The sequence below is a fragment of the Pteropus alecto genome, unplaced genomic scaffold, assembly GCF_000325575.1.
Source record: "Pteropus alecto unplaced genomic scaffold, ASM32557v1 scaffold103, whole genome shotgun sequence".
Classification (NCBI taxonomy): Eukaryota; Metazoa; Chordata; class Mammalia; order Chiroptera; family Pteropodidae; genus Pteropus; species Pteropus alecto.
The window spans coordinates 4,803,986-4,820,411 of record NW_006436288.1 but is presented as its reverse complement, the minus strand read 5'-3'; the positions used below and the strand labels follow the sequence as shown (position 1 = coordinate 4,820,411).

At 35.4% G+C, this 16,426-nt stretch overlaps 1 protein-coding gene across 1 annotated transcript in view; it reads right to left on the bottom strand.

Moving 5' to 3' along the window:
* PIK3C2G (phosphatidylinositol-4-phosphate 3-kinase catalytic subunit type 2 gamma) overlaps positions 1–16,426 on the bottom strand; it is a 269,937-nt gene that overhangs the window by 116,114 nt on the left and 137,397 nt on the right. The window contains 2 exon segments of the mRNA XM_025047424.1: positions 1,478–1,585; positions 4,051–4,231. Of these exon segments, the coding sequence (XP_024903192.1) occupies positions 1,478–1,585; positions 4,051–4,231 (289 nt within the window).

Here is a 16,426-nt window from a genome sequence, read left to right as displayed (position 1 = left end):
ACTGGAGGACAGACTAAAAAGTTCTGTAAGTGAGAGCATCACCTGCCACATCTGCCTTGTTCATTGCTGTATGCACAGGTGTGGTAGCCCTGTGCCAGGCACAGCTGGTCAGAGCAAATGGGGCAAAGAAGTGTCTCCACTTGGGGTACTTCCTAGACTCAAGAAAAGTACTGATGGCTGTAGGTTGATGCAAGGAAGGAGTGTGGTCCTAGCCACAGCACTATTGGTGATGACTCCTAGGCTGGTGATCTTTGGTCTGGCCAGCTCACCTGTATACTCACAGCAGCCACCCATTAGAGCCAATGCCCCATGTTCTAAAATGTAATTTTAATTGAAAAATTGTCTACTCCTTAAATAGCAACAAACCAAGAAAGCAGAAACAAAAAATCAACATCTGGACTCAATGATCCATTTTGTTCTTTCTACTTTAGACACTATATCTTTGAAATGCTGAGTTTCCATATATCTTCAGCATTAATCAGCGAATACTGATCATTATTAAAGTTATGCCATTTTTAAAAATTAGTGATAATTTGGGTTTTAGTCCAAATAGACATATCTCAGTTTATAGAATTCATGCCTTATTTAGCAATGATTTTCAAAATATGTTTATGTAGCATATTAGGAAAGTTTATAAGGTGTCTCTGTAGCGGCAACATTGTAAAGTGACAGCATCAAGTTTTCAGTAAAACTTTTTATATTCATACTAATAATGGTCTAATTTTTCTCCTAATTATTGAATTTGTTATCTTGATTGCCTTATAACTTCAGTTAAGTAAGATTTATTGTGCATGCATGATAGTTTAATGTCTTTACTTCTAAATCTCACTTATCAATCTTTTTTTCTGTTAGTGTCTTCCACTCTTGAGCTTTGAGAAGAAGAAAAATAAAGCTCATGGCAAACAGAAAAAATGATTCTCTGCTTCTAAGTCAGAGAAGGGTGGCTGATAGAGGCTTAAGAAGAGAAGGGGTTCATGAATGTGCCCACACCAGGAAGGGCTTTCCAGGCATGAGTAAAATCACAAAATATATTATATGATACACTGACACAGGAGCATCAATGAATTTTAAATTAAATCAAAATGGAGATGTTGTAGCTAATGATGTATTAGTGTATTAGGCATGGGTGTGCACATAATCTAAATAAGCGTGAGATTAAACTCAGCCTTCTTGGGGTCACCAAATCAACCATTTTGAATAAATTGAGAAACCGATTCAGTGAGAAGTAGCTTTATTGTTTTTTCACTGAACTGATGTATAGTTTGTTTCTAAGCCAATAAATCATCTGATGAAACTAATGTGATCCCAACTAGTCACGGCACATCAAATGGGACACATGGTTTGAATGGAATTCCATTATTTTTTCTTAAAATAATTATAATAAAATTATAAATGCTTTGCCATTTCAAAAATATACAGTGAACTAAACAATACAAAACAAAAATATTCAACTTATTTACTGAATAAATTGACTTACATCACGATCAATCCCCTTTATACATAAGGCAGGGTTCAGAGGAAGATGACAGGTATTTATATACTGAAAGAATTCTTCTAGTCTGCCAATTTCTTTCTTTAGTACTTCCTGTGAAAAATCATAAGAAAAAGCATTTTATAAAATGTAGAGAACTTGACTTTTCTTTCAAGTTGTAATTTTTTTTTTCTATTGCTTAAATTTAAGAACTCTTTAAGTGTCCAGGGGTTGCACACTTGCATGCTTTAGGGTCGAGTAAGTGATGTATCCACACTTGAGGAGGCAGTAGGCTATAAAAGGGAGTGCTGCAGAAAATGAGGAATTAATGAGTCATGCCCTTTCTAAAGGATTTTACATTCATGAGAGGGGAATGCCAGGTGCTGTAAACTTGAGAGAGAGAGAGAGAGAGAGAGAGAGAGAGAGAGAGAGAGAGAGAGAGAGAACAAACCAAAGCACTGTTCTCTTCAAACAAAATACGATGGGTTGGACTTGACCTGTGGCCTACCAATTTCAATCTCTGCTTTAAGTAATTATTAAAATGATGCATTTCTGATAATTTCCCAAAATCTTAGTTTGTAACTCTCAAGATTCACACTTAATAGTAATAGTACATTTTAGAAAAAGTTCACATATATTATGAGCAGTAATGACATGCTCATATAATAAATGCTAATTGCTGACAATTGCTAATATCAGAAACAGTAATATATATGAAAAATTTACTAAATATGAAATTAAGAAAGCTCCTTTTATCCCACTTCTGAAAACTCTTTAAGCCCAATTGTAAAAATGAGGATAGCAGGTTAATCATGCGTAATTAAATCTCAAGAGTTTCTTAGCTCTTCTTCCTGGCTCGTTGGAAAATAATAGCGTCTACTGCTTCCAGAATCCAGAAGAGGAAGGTGGAAAAAATGAGGCAAAATTCCACTATGGCACTCTTTCTGTCTGTCCTCCTTTGCCTTATCAATGCCTAGATTTGCCTGAAGAATATCATGGCGGGGAGTCTTTGCTCTCTTCATTTGTTTTAAATCTCTTCATTTCATATAGTTAAATTTAATTAGTGCTTTAAAAAAATAAAAAAAAATAACAAAGAGTAATTTAAATGGTGAGAAATTATAAATGCTTCTCCCACCTCTTTCTTTTTATTTTTCTGATTTCATGTGAAGAGATAGTATCAAAAAATCAACCAATCAAGGTGAAAGAAATACATTTATTTGAGAGAATAATATCAATATCACTCTGGAACATTATGCAAATGGTCAAAAAGGCACCATAATTATTTGTCTATAGTATGAATCTTAAATATATGAGGGATTTAAAAACATAAGAAACAAAAACCAAACCTATACATAGGTTTTGTAAATTTTAAACCAATTTATTTTACTTTCAACTTTTTGTCTCTCTCTAGAAAAATATGAGTTTGCAGTAATATGGAGAAACCATAGAATTTTTCTTTTTTTGCATTATCCATCATGTTATTTGCCTTAAGTCTCTTCTGTGTAACCAGAGTTTCTATGTCTCCCATTTAACAATAAATTTCATGAGTATGCTTTTTATTTTCCATTATCTCTTAAGGTAGGTAAAGTAGCAAAGCTCCTGGCATTTCTACCAAATGAAGTGATGTTCAGCAAGAAAAATCTTGTGCTGGAAAAGAATTCTGGGATATTTTATCTATTACTATTTTCATAACATTTTATTGAAAACTCTTATTGATCTTAAATAGTGGATAGAGAGAAACTATGAGCTCTTTTGAGGACAAAATTGATGTTTTAGTCATCTTTCTATCCTTAACATCTAGTCTGTAGTAAGTACTTAATTGTTATTGAGTGATATTCTTAATACAATGGATAGATGTCCACTATCTCCCTCTGTTTAGAATGTTTAACTTAAGAGAAACTACTTAATGGTTCATAGTAAAAGGAGCTAGTGATGCAGATGATTAAAAAGAGCAAATATTCTTCAATTAGATCAAGAAAAAGAATAGCCAAGGCCATCATAATAATCATTAATGAAAGAGGCCCAATATTTTAACTATTATCCATGGATCTTAGTGTAAAAGTATTACTATCCACACCACTATTTATTTATTTATTTCATTTAAGTAACTTATTTGTTTTGGGAAAACGTCTTTAAAAATGTGAACTTGATTAGTTCAATGTTAGAAAAGTCTAGAGTTAGCGTTTGTTTACCTCAGACAAGGGTACCCTAAAAAGTTCCCTTGTGTACTTATCCTTTGAGTCTGAGCTATGCTGCCATTTTGAGGAAGATACTTCATTTGGTCTTTTTAGTCAAACCTTCTTTAAGTTGGCTTCTTCTTGTCAGGTGCTCTCTGTATGGTACATGACTACTTAGATTAAAAAAAATTTCTTGGTAATAGACATTATCATTAATTTTAGGATAGTAAAATTTTCTTTTCATAGTAAAATGAAAAAAACTTTATTAAAGTAATTGGTGTAAATGTCTTATAACTAAGTATAGTCAAGGAATTTGCTTTCTAAGCTATGCGATTAAAACTTAATTGAACCAAATATTTAAAAAGTACACTTTACTACACGAATATTGATTTCTCAACAAACCTGTCTTTGAGGGTCACTGGCAGACTTGACTTTTTCCCCAATGTCTCCCAGAATTTTTATAAGTTTCATCTCCTTGGCAAATTCATCACTCAAGGCCTTTCCTGCACAGAATTGGAGAGCAGCCAACAACTTCTGATACCAGCTTTTAAAATAAGCTTCATTCTGTGCATCCTTTAGCAGCCTGAAGGAAAGAGAGAAAAATAATTCTTGCATCCAAAGCTGATTTTTTAACCACCTTCAGCAGAAACAATAAGTGCATTTCAGAATAATCTGTATTTGGTAGCTTTGGGAAGTGTAACAGCCTAGAATGGAGGGAAATGTTGTTTATTTGTTGGCAGTCATCAAGTTCCATCTGATAGTTAATGAGATTCCAAAAGCGAAGAATTAATAAGCGACCTGCCTTTTCTCATTTCAGTTCACAATGCACTTTTTCTTCTTTTAGCCTTAATTCTGTAATAGATACTTATCTTAAGAACATATTTTTGACATTAAAATATGAACAAAGAATTTTAGAAAATAGTATTCATAAGTGACTATATAGTAGCTCAACCATTAACCTCACTTTTTTCTGCTTTTTTACAAGATAATGTCCCTACACTGTCATATACTTATTTATTGCTCTTTCTGCCAGCACCTCCCCTTGATTATCTGGGGGAAGATACTGTAAAGGCAAGAGCATGGATTTTGTTCTCAGACATTTCTGGATTCAGGTCCCAGTCCTACAACTTACAAGTAACTTAGGCTATTTACTTAACAAGGCTGAGATGTTTTTCTTTATCTGTAAAATAAAGTAATAACTCTCACAATGTACGACATTGTGCAAAAAACAATTCACCTGTATCTCGCAGCCTCCCCAAGCCAAATTCTGTCACTGCCTGGCATTCTGGTCATGTCACAAACAAGGGGGCAGGGGACATAGAACATAAAGTAAGAATACTTTGCTTGATAATGGAACAGTGACAAATATTTGAAAACTCAGTCTTCTATGTGGCCATATCTATTGCCTTGAACCTAAATCTAATATGCTTAAACTTCATTTTCTATCATGCCCTAAAACACTGAAATAGAATAAAAAAGACTAATTCTTTTGAATGTTAACCTCTTCTGATCGATTCTTTTAATCTTAACTGGTCCCTAGTCTTCTCCTTCTCTGAAAAATAATTACCATTCAAGGAACTAGAAGAAAATTGTTGTGAGAATAGAATACTGAAAATAAAAAGAATTTAACGCATAGCAGCCAAAAAACATAGAAGGATTTCATGCTGCATCCCTAATTTTGCATTTTGCCCAATACATATTGTTACAGAGGCTCTATCAAACATATTACTTTTATTTGTTCTGTTTTCTGTTTCTACACATTTAAGTTAAAAAAATTAATTGAATGAGCCTGCGTCTTTTTTTAGGTGAGGGCTTCTTCCTTGTCATTGTTATGAAGCCAACTAATCTTCTGGCACTTCTTTTACTTTCCCAAAGAAAATATAAACTTTGAATTGAATGATAGTTCTTATTTGCTTTTGGAAATCTTAAAAAAATTCAAGGGCCTGAAGATGTATTTTCAAAGTAAGAGGAATAGTAGAAAATAAAAAGTTTTCCTACTCACCCCTATGGTGAGATTTTGAAATGTCAGACATATAGCAAGTGAATTATTTGAAGGCTCTAAGAAAATGAGTATTGTTTTAGTGTGAACTGGAAAGCTGTAAATGCAAGCATGCACGTGTACAACTGCAAACATTTTTATATAGAACTGTATACCTCTCAGATTCTCATAGTATTTTGAGGACCTTGGTAATATATCATTTTATAGTCTACTTGAGTTTCAGTGAGATAGGGAGTTGATGAGTAAAGTATTTCTATATCCCATATCGATCCTTGCCAGAATTTTTATACATTTTGAATATTGAGTTACTTGTTTTTATTTTTAACCTGTTCTAGTGCATAAATATAACTATAACAACCTGACTGCTTACGTATGTGATAAAAAGAACAGTTATTCTGCATGGAAGTCAACTTCTTACTAGAATAATTAAAGAAAAATATATTTTGGGTGTAGGGTCATAGGAACTGCCAGAATTATATAGTTCGTGTTGATAATAATTCTTAATTCTTATTCTATAAGAAATGTATTTGCTTCTCTCATGAGTGGCTAATTCAAGGAGGAAAAACTCAGTTTGATTCTTTGCTCAAAATAAAATGGAAGAGGAAGATTTGCAGATAGAATATGTAACTGTGTTTTAAAAAACATCGTGATTATTTTCCTTGTAGAATATGCCTCATTCAAACCCTGCATCTCTTCAAGATGACGTGTTCTCACTCTGAGGTCTGGCTCAAGCTCTGTGGCCTTTACCCAACTTTGTAAAGAGTCTGTTTTCACACATTGCTGAATTGAGATCATGAGAGGCACAGTAACTTTTACTGGTAAGAGAAATTAGCACATCCCTTAATTGTAAACAACTACAGAGAAAGTTGAACTATACAGTTTTGAGCGGAAGGTCACTCAGTTTTCTGTCAATGACCTTCACCACAGGAAGTGATAAATTCCTCATGCTGTATTTTTTACATATTGTCTCTCTTTGTAAGACTATAGAAAACAGCTGGCCACCCTCTCTTGAGTATTATGAAAACTCTTTTCGAAAGATGTTGTCACCTGGGAGAAACAGTGTTACTTATGCCAAGTAAAATATATATGTATATATTTTAAAGCTAAGGTCAAGTTTACTAAGAAGTATCAAGTAAGACTTGGCATAAAGATTTGGGCTTTTAAGATGCAGGCAATGTAATTCTTTTTTTTTTTTTTTAAATTAATTAATTAATTATTTTTATGGTGACATTGGTTAATGAAATCCAATAAGTTTCAGCTGTATACTTTAACAGTAAGGCATATATATATTTACACTGTGTGTTCACTTTCCATAGTTAGATTTCTTTCTGTCAACCTTTTTTTTCATTTGACCCTCTTTATCCTGTCTACCTTCCCCCTTCCTCCACCCCCTACTCTCTGGTAACTACTAGTCTATAGTCCATGTCCATGAGTCTCTGCTCGTCCTGTTCATTTGTTGCTTTTAGGTTTATATTCCACATATAAGTGATATCATGTGATTTTCAACTTTTTCTGTCTGGCTTATTTCGCTTAGCATGATTATCTCGAGGTCCATCCATGTTGTTGCAAATGGCAGTATTTCATCTATTCTTATGGCTGAATAATATTCCATTGTATATGTGTACCACAGCTTCTTTAGCCAATCATCTATCGTAGGACACTTCAGTTGTTTCCATGTCCTGGCCACTGTGAATAATGCTGCTCTGAACATTGGTGTGCAGCAATGTGACTCTTTACAAACTGAAATAAATCTCAAAATGCCAGAGACCTGTTTATCCTAATGTCTGAGATCCAGGGAAGATTCAATTTGGCATTATTTTGTATGTGTCTTATAGGCTGTAAGTAATGACAACATGAAAATGAGGGTAAATGCATAAAATCTAGCTGATTAAAGGTTTTGACAATGTTAGGTATGAGAGGCAGAAAGTAAGAAGAGAAGGACGCATAACCCAGGAGACTAAGCCCATTTGTTATAGGATATCATGAATGAGTTTTCCTAAATTAAGGGGATCATGGTGGATTCAGAGAGACCTAAGATAGTCACAAACCTCAGCTAGCATGAAATTATTTTCCCTCTGAAATTAGAGCTTTTCTCCATTTCTTCATGTGCATAGCTGCTTCTGGACCCATGGTGAGTGACTTGCTAGAGCCACAGGAAAAGGACAGATAGTTCTCATTTCATCAGTCTACCAGCAGGACAGCAGAGTAATCGCATCGTCCCAGCCCTCCTTGCTTCATAATTTAGGTCTTAATTTTAGTTCTCAACAGCATGATATCCCACATCTTAGGGACTGCCTTAAATTTTTACTTACTTGTATATTTCCTGTGAGTAAAGAGGGACAACAACATCCAGGAGCAGAAGAAAACCGAGCTATACAAAAAGATGAGTGATTTCAGGTCACTTCCCAGGTCCTCCTTTATATGGGGCAAGGTATGTGGCTCAGTAGACCAGTTTTTAGTGAACACAGGACTGTTCCCCAATGTGATTTCGTCAAGTGTATTAATAACCCTCGGACATAGGCTGAAATCCAATTCTGGATATGGAATGATTAATTTTAAGATTTCAATAGTGTGTTAAAAAGTAAAAAGTGTATATTTCTTTAGCCTTTACAACCTTATTTTATTTCTCAGTGGTTAAGAGATTGATTGAATATTTCCCTAAACTTGATGCATTTTATAGTCCTTGCAAAGAAAACTGTTTCTTATGACTAGTTCAATCCTTCAATATCGATTTGATCTTTCAGAAATATAGCACTAAACTTCTGTTGAATTTGTACCTAAGGAGCATTTCAGGGACCAAGCCTGAAGAAATGTAATTTAAAATCAATAATTGTTATGCAATATATATTTGTCAACAAACCATTTTGTAACAGCTTTAAATAGAAAACTATTAAAAGGGAATAAATTTAGAAAATAATGAAATTCAAACTCTGGAGATTGTATACATATTTAGGACACAAATATATGAGAGGAGTCCATAAGGTATGTAACTGACTTAATTTTATTCCCATACCATAATTTATATATCTGATATTTATTTGTTATATTTATCACCATCTTAGAAGAGTCTCTTTGGAATGTTATATTTGAACTTATGATGTTCCCATTGTGCTCACACTATGTGGTAGATTTGATTGTTGTTCCCAACTCTAGGCTTTCTCCTCTGAAAAAGATTATACATCCACATTCTTTGCTGGGCAACTTTCAGTGTCTTCCCATAGACTCCTCCCTCCCATGTCAGGGTTGGCCACGTGACTCGCTTTGACCAATAGGATGTGACTGGATGAAATGTATGTCCATGTCTGTGCAGATGATTTAAATGTACTATCATGGATTGGTTTGGCCTCTTGTACTTCTACTTTTTGCCATGGGAACAGCATGTTCCATCTGGGGCTATTCTCTCAGTCCTGGAATGAGAAGACAATGTAGAGCAGAGGTGAACTTTGCTGTGTGGAGTCCAGTGGAGCCAAGGAGGTCCGCAGCCCACGTGCTACTTGAGTGAAAAATAAAGCTTTGTTGCAAGCCACTGAAGCTTTGGGGCTATGTGTTGCTATGATAAAAACTAATAAATATGCCAAATTTCATATTATATTTTCCCTTTGCTTTGTTTTTGCTTTCATTTGTTTGTTTGTATTGCCCTTAGACTATGAAATATATTTTTTAAACATTCCATGTTAGCCCTGAGGATATTTGGGCACAAACCTCATTACTGAAAATAAACAAAAATCATCTGGAGCCAAGTCTGGTGAATTAGATGAGTGATCAATCTGAGTATACTATTTCATATAAAAAAAAAATTCCCATAAAAGTAATAAAAATGGCTTTCTTTTACGAATCATAAAAAGCCCCCAAAGGATGTTTCAAGAATGATTTGATCCAGCTCCTTTTGGAAATGTGTATACTGTTATACTGCTGTAATTTTATTGTTATTTTATTACTACTAACATACTTTTTCACTCATTTTAAAGTGTGAATAGGCCTATGTACCATCTGTTGCTTTGTCCAGCCAAGTGTTTGAGTATCTAATAGAGATTCTCTCTAAGTAAAACTGTTGAACGAATGCGTGTAATAGGACAATGGCAAGATTTTTTAAAGCTTACATAACACAGGACTAAACAAAGGGCCTGTTAGCTGAGGGCAGTGAGCAAGGCAATGCTGTTGCTGCTCTGGAAAACTAAGAGCTCTGCTCTAGTGGTCACAGATGGATGACTGAAGTGGTTGATAGGCAGGGGACCAATGGCTTAGGATGAGGAAGCATCTCTATCAGCATGTGGAGTGGGAACTTCCCTTGTTGCCCTGGAGTTGGCCATGAAGACTTAAAGAAATGAGATGACATGTTTCTGTATTTTAAGAATGGACAGAGAAACAACAGGAGGTCAAACATTCTCTTCAGGACTTATTGGGAGATGACTTAAGTGGCTGTCAGTAGGTATGGTACACCAAGCATTTTCTCCCCTACTGGACCTTAGTATATATTTGCTGGTGGGGTTGAAGGAAAAGGGTGCTTAAGAGTTGTGAGCCATCAGCTTAGTGAAGAATTGTGTGGTTCCACTTCTCTCTGCAATGTCCAGTGAGGAGAGAAGCTCAAAGAGAGCCATTTATTTGACTGTGGGATTCTGTTGCTTCATTTCCAGGTTAGATTTCTGCTCTGAGAGAGGGTTTGTTGATTTCTCCTGGGCTTTTGTGAATAGGAAGAAAATGCAAGAGCAGGATAGAGAGAAGGGATAGTAAAGGAGTAGTCTGCATTCCTGAACTCCAACTATTTGGCAAAGCAAGGATGTGTAAATTTCTCAAGGTTTAAATAAACACGCAGAAGGTAATTACATGCGGTCCACGTCTTGTGTAGGAAAGGGTTGAGCCAAACTCAAATCTTTTGGTGGGATGGTCTTGTAAGGCTGCTCAGAGAACTTACCCAAATGAGGTAATTAGCCTTGCCAGTGACCCCACAGTAGGCCTTGATGAAAATCAAAGAGCATGGACAGGGAATTGCAATTGCTTGTCCATCAAGTGTGAGGGTCACTTTTCTCTCTTTTCTCCCTACTGCAAAGTCAAGAGAAGTTAGAACTAGAAACGAGACAGGAGAAGAAGAATGAAACAGCAGACCATGTCCTCTACCTCCTGCTATTCTCCTAAGCTAAAGCTTGGCAGGGGCTGAAGAATGGGGAGGAGATATGTGTCAAGTAGAAGGAAGTGAAATTTTAAATTGGACAAAATTGATGGGAGTTGTTTGATATCTAAGAGTGACCAGGAAACTATGGAATCAACCTTGGTTTTAATTAGGAAATATGAAAGGCAAAGATAGTATTTTAAAAATAATAAAAACTTTTATTAGAGACCTCAGCCAGTTTAAAGTAAACTAGTTGAGACACGTAAAAATCAGAGTCAGTGCATGAAGAAATACAGTTTCAGGAAATGTACTGATTGCATTACATGAGAGAAAAAGCCTCAGAATGTAGAATAAGGACTGAAGGATCTTGCCCCAAAAGTCTTAAGAGACTTGGCTGAAATTTTTCTCTTTGCCTTTCTTTATTCCCTTGCCACCATGCACTGTTCTTACAGAGCAGTGTCCACTTTGGTTTCATTTATGGATGATCATTGCTAAGCACAGAGTTGCATTCAAGAAATCAAACTCGTTTCTTTAGTAATAGGTTATTAACACTGCATATATGTGGATATAGGTATTCGTTTACTATTATAATTAATAGTTTCTCATCATATTTAAATAAAATCTTTAACAGATATGACCAATTACATATTTAATTATAAGCTTAAATGGTAATTTTTTTTCCAAAGAAAAATTAGCCATAGACTACACCCAGTTTGTGTAAACATCTGTAATCAAGATTACTGTTGTACAGCAATGATGCTCTCTCGGGATCAGCTGGGAGCTATGAATGGAGAAACAAGCAAACAAACAAAAACTATGCTGAGCAGATAAATTCCCCAAAAGATTCCTGATAAGGAATCAGAACCCTTTCCACTCATCTTGCTGAAGGGCATAGTCAACCTGAGAGCGACAGGTAAATAAATAAAACTTCTCCCGGTCTACTCACATGTATTCAGATGTTCACATATTAAATATACTGAAAATGTGATTTAAGAGCAGAAACTCTGTCATCTTCCTCCCATTCCAAAACATGCTCACTGCTTTAGTGAAAATTTTTATTTTAAAAATTATTTTCCTAAATTAAGCAGCAAGCTGTGAAGAGCTGTTAGCGACCCCTTTCAGAACTCTCCTATTATATTCCATATGTGCTCATTAAACCTAAAGCGAAACAAAACAAAACAGATGGAATTTTAGCCCTGGGCACACCTTAGAAGAGATAGCTATCTATGAGGCCCTCCTGTGTTTCATTTCCCTTTTCGCACTTTCTGGTTTGCTTCTTTCCCTGTTCCCCAAGAATTCTTCTGCTCCTGCTGCTATTTCTTTGCCAAAAACTCCATGTAGCTCTGTTCTCTCCGGTTGTGTCCTGCCCATTAGTCCTTGTATTTCTTACTCCAAGCACGTACCTCTCACTGTAAATTACACTCATATTCTCAGAGAATAATATTACATGGGTATGGAGCTGAGTGACACTTGAGATAATCTCTCCCACCCCTAACATTTATTAGGTGAGGAAACTAAAAGATTAAGGGACTTGTCTATGGTCCTACAACGAGAACCCAGAGTTCTTAACCACTATCCCAGACTCACCCCATAGCAGCATATTCTGTGTCTGTTATTGGCTGAATGTTTGTGTCCCCCCCCACAATGTATATGTTAAGTCCTGACCTCTAATATGATGATATTTGGAGGTGGGACCTTTGAGAAGTGATTAAGTATAGATGACGTTGAGAGAGTGGAGACCCCCATAATGTGATCTATGCCTTTGTAAGAAGAGACTGGAGCTCTCTGCTCTCTCTGTCACGTGAAGACACAGTGAGCAGGCATTCAGCATCCATTTACAAGCCAGGAAAAAGGCCCTCATAAGAAAACGGAATTATCTTGTTCTTAGACTTCCCAGCCTTCAGGACTGCAAGAGATAAATTCCTTGTTTTTTAGGGCACAGAGTCTATGCTATTTATTTATTTATTTATTTATTTGTTTGTTTGTTTATTGCAGCTCAAGCTTGTTAATAGTGTCCTAAGATTTATTTATTTATTTGTTTGTTTGTTTGTTTATTGCAGCCCAAGCTTGTTAATAGTGTCCTAAGACCATTAAAACATGATTTGAAAGATAATTTTCTGCCTATATCACCTCTGGCAAGAAATTTAATGCTCTAGCTCTTCACTTTCCTGGTCTGTAAAATGTTGGAGTTTGTGAGGTTCTGTAAGCTACTTTCCAGCTCTAGGGTTCTATAATTCAATCCTCAATGAATTTATCAAGCATGTACTCTATGCCAAGCATTTTTAAAGCATTTTACATAGCTGTATTAGGTAATCCTCATATTAGCTCCAGGTAAGATTCCTTCCATTTTGCAGGCAAGGATATTCTAGTTTATGCAAGTTGAGTAAACTTGCCCAAAGTTACCTGATTAGTGAACCAGAGATTCAAATTTAAGTTTTCTGACTCTTAAGCCCTTGCTCTTCACCATCTCACCAGACCATCTCCTGATAATTCTAACACAGGTACCAGCTGACGATTCAGCCTGAGACTAATACACAATCTAGGAATTATTTTTTTTGCCACTTTCTAATGGTGATTTTCTTTAAGTTCTTTCTCTTGCTTTCTATTTCATAACCCTAAGAAGTCTCATGCTCTACAGATTGCCTTCTTTTTTTCAAAAGTTTCTCATTTCATTTTTTTTCTGCTACCTACAAAGTCCCTGCCAAAACTCCATCAAAAAATGCCACTAATAGTTCCTTTCTTCTTTTATATTTTTTGAACTTTTAAAGAAGAGCTTGTAACCTAAACATATTTTTGTGTGAAATATTTATAAGCAGAAATACTTGTCTCTTCCTTGCCTAGCCTGCAAAAAGAATAAAATAGATGGAATTTACTTAAATAATGCAAATCATATACCCGACTCACCTTTTCTCCATCTTTCCTCGCTTTAGAAATGAGCCTAACACCACAATTTCGAAGGCTCTGGCCTCCTATGATTTATTTAAACAAGTAATAGTGTTGGATGAGACTAGAAGAGTGGAGGCACAACAGGTGTGCATTGAGCTACCCATCTTAATTGGGCCTGTGGTTCCAAATAATTCCAGATTGTGGCGAAAGAGAAATGGAGAGTCAATAACATTAGCACATGAGCTATAATAAAATACATTTTGTTCGACATATAATTAATACTCAAATCCACCACCATGGAATTTTAAATTAGTCCAATAGATGCCTACATTTTCCCTTACTTTTTGAAAATACGGCTCTGAACTGAGTTCCTAACTCAGCTTTTTTTTCTCCCTTTTTTTCCCCTGAATACATGCATAGTTACTTTAAAGGCAATGTAAGCATCTTTTTCATAAAGTTTCCTTAACAAAATTTCTTTTAATACAAGGCAATTCCTTTGCTATATGAATGTTTCATAAGAATAGCAACCTAATAATAAAAATCCTCTTTACCCCTCAGCCTTTTGTTCTTGCACAGCCCTCTGGTGAAAGCAGGATAATCATCGTATTGTGCAGTGAACAATTCATGTGTTTGAACACAGCCAGAGGGGCAGGTTTATAAGTGTAAGGAAAAGCTGGCTTTGAAATACCTAGTTGCCCTGGAACATCCATTTTAAATCACAGCCGGGGTGATCGCTTCACCCTTTATTCTTCAGGGTCACAAATAGCGTGGTTTATTCTATAAGGATATTAAAGGTTCCCTGAGATATTATCCATGAGATTTGGACCTGTATTTGATGTCCTGAGAAAATTTTTGGGACAGTCTTGCTCATTGTCATGATATAGCTTATCCCCTGAAGTCAGCCAGTACTTTTAAATCTCATTCCTTTTGGAAATTTGATAAAGACTTAGCGGTGTTCTATGAGGCCTCCAGAACCAACCTGGCTAAATTTCTGTTGACTTGTGTGATGTGGTTGCTTTTGTTGTTGTTGTTGAGGCTGAACTTGCCAGAAAGGAATAATTGTCCTGTCCATTATATCACATGAATGTAGAGAGGATACTAAGCATATTCCATTTCCAGTGCTCTCTGTATGACAGCACAAGTAACTTAGCAATTTCAACCTTAGTCTTTACATTTGTAAAGTGATAATAATGTCTGTCCTATCATCAAATTGGAGTTCTTGTTATGGACTAAATTGTGTCTCCCCAAATTCATATGTTGAAGCCCTAACTCCCAGTGTGACTGTATTTGGAGATGTGCCTTTCAGGAGGTAATTAAGATTAAATGAGGTCATAAGGATGGGAACCTAATCTGATAAAATTGGTGTCTGTAAAAAGGGGAAATAAAACCAGAAGAGCATGTGCACAGACAAAAGGCAATGTGAGGACCCAGCAAGAAGACAGGCTGTTTGTATGCCAGGGAGGGAAGCCTTCCCGGAAACCAATCCTGCCAGCACCTTCATCTTGAACTTCCAGCTTCCACAACTGGGAGAAAATTAAATTTCATTCCTTCAGCCACCCAAATTGTGATATTCTGCTATGGCAGCCTTAGCAGACTAATAGACTAATATAGTTTCCAACCTAGAACTTTTTTTCTTTTCTTTGTCTTTTTTTTCCTTTTCTTTCTTTCTTTTCTTTCTTTCTTTCTTTCTTTCCCTTCTTTCTTTTTTTCTTTCTTCTTTCTTTCTTTCTTTTCTCCTTCCTTCCTTCCTTCCTTCCTTCCTTCCTTCCTTCCTTCCTTCCTCCTTCTTTCTTTCTTTCTTTCTTTCTTTCTTTCTTTCTTTCTTTCTTTCTTTCTTTCTTTCTTTCTTTCTTTCTTTCTTTCTTTCTTTTTCTTTTTCTTTTCTTTTCTTTTCTTTTTTTGTGATCTGAACCTACATGTTCATCTGTCTATAAGATATTACTCTTGGATTCTTTTAAGGCATTTTAACCTTAACATGACTAATTTCATCATCATTCCCTCCAATACCTGCTTCTTTACCTGAATTGCTTATCTCCCAGGATAGAATCACCAGTCTTCCATCACCCTAACTAAAAATGAGGCAGTCATCTATGATTCTTTTCTCACTTTCATCCTCAACATCAAATTTATTACCACGTCCTATTGTACTTACCATCTAAATAGCTCTCAAATCTAATTTCTTCCCTCTGCCCCCACTGACAGAATTTAATTAAGGCTTTAATTTCTTGAAGGTATTACTAGAATCTACTGGTATGGATTTTCCCACCACCTGCATTTTAATTTTTTTGTCCCTCAAATCAGTACTCTTTACTTAGTCTAATGAAGTCCTGTTCTAGTGATTAAGATCCATATAACCTTCAGGATAAAATATAAAATCTTAATGTACAATACAGGGCACTTCGTGGTTTAGCTCCTCCACATCTTAAAGTCTTGTCTCTTACTCCAATTCATGTTTTTCCATTTTAAACATAAAGAATGTAAATGTTCTTTCATTCTAAACATATTTCATACTTAAAATAACTTGAAATCTTCTCTGCTTTCTCAAGCTACAATGCTTTGCATTGCCTCATCTCCTGTGTCTAAAATGATATTTCAATATGCCAACACCTGCTTATCCTTTAATGTTCAACTTAATTAGCACATTTTCTAAAAAGTTTTTCTTAGATTTTTCCAATCTTGAGCAGGTGTGTAGCATCCACTCAGTAAGGGTGACATACTTCCTTGTATCCATTATACCTATAACACTTATTTTATTGTTTTTTAAAATTTGTTTTGATTTTTTTTTT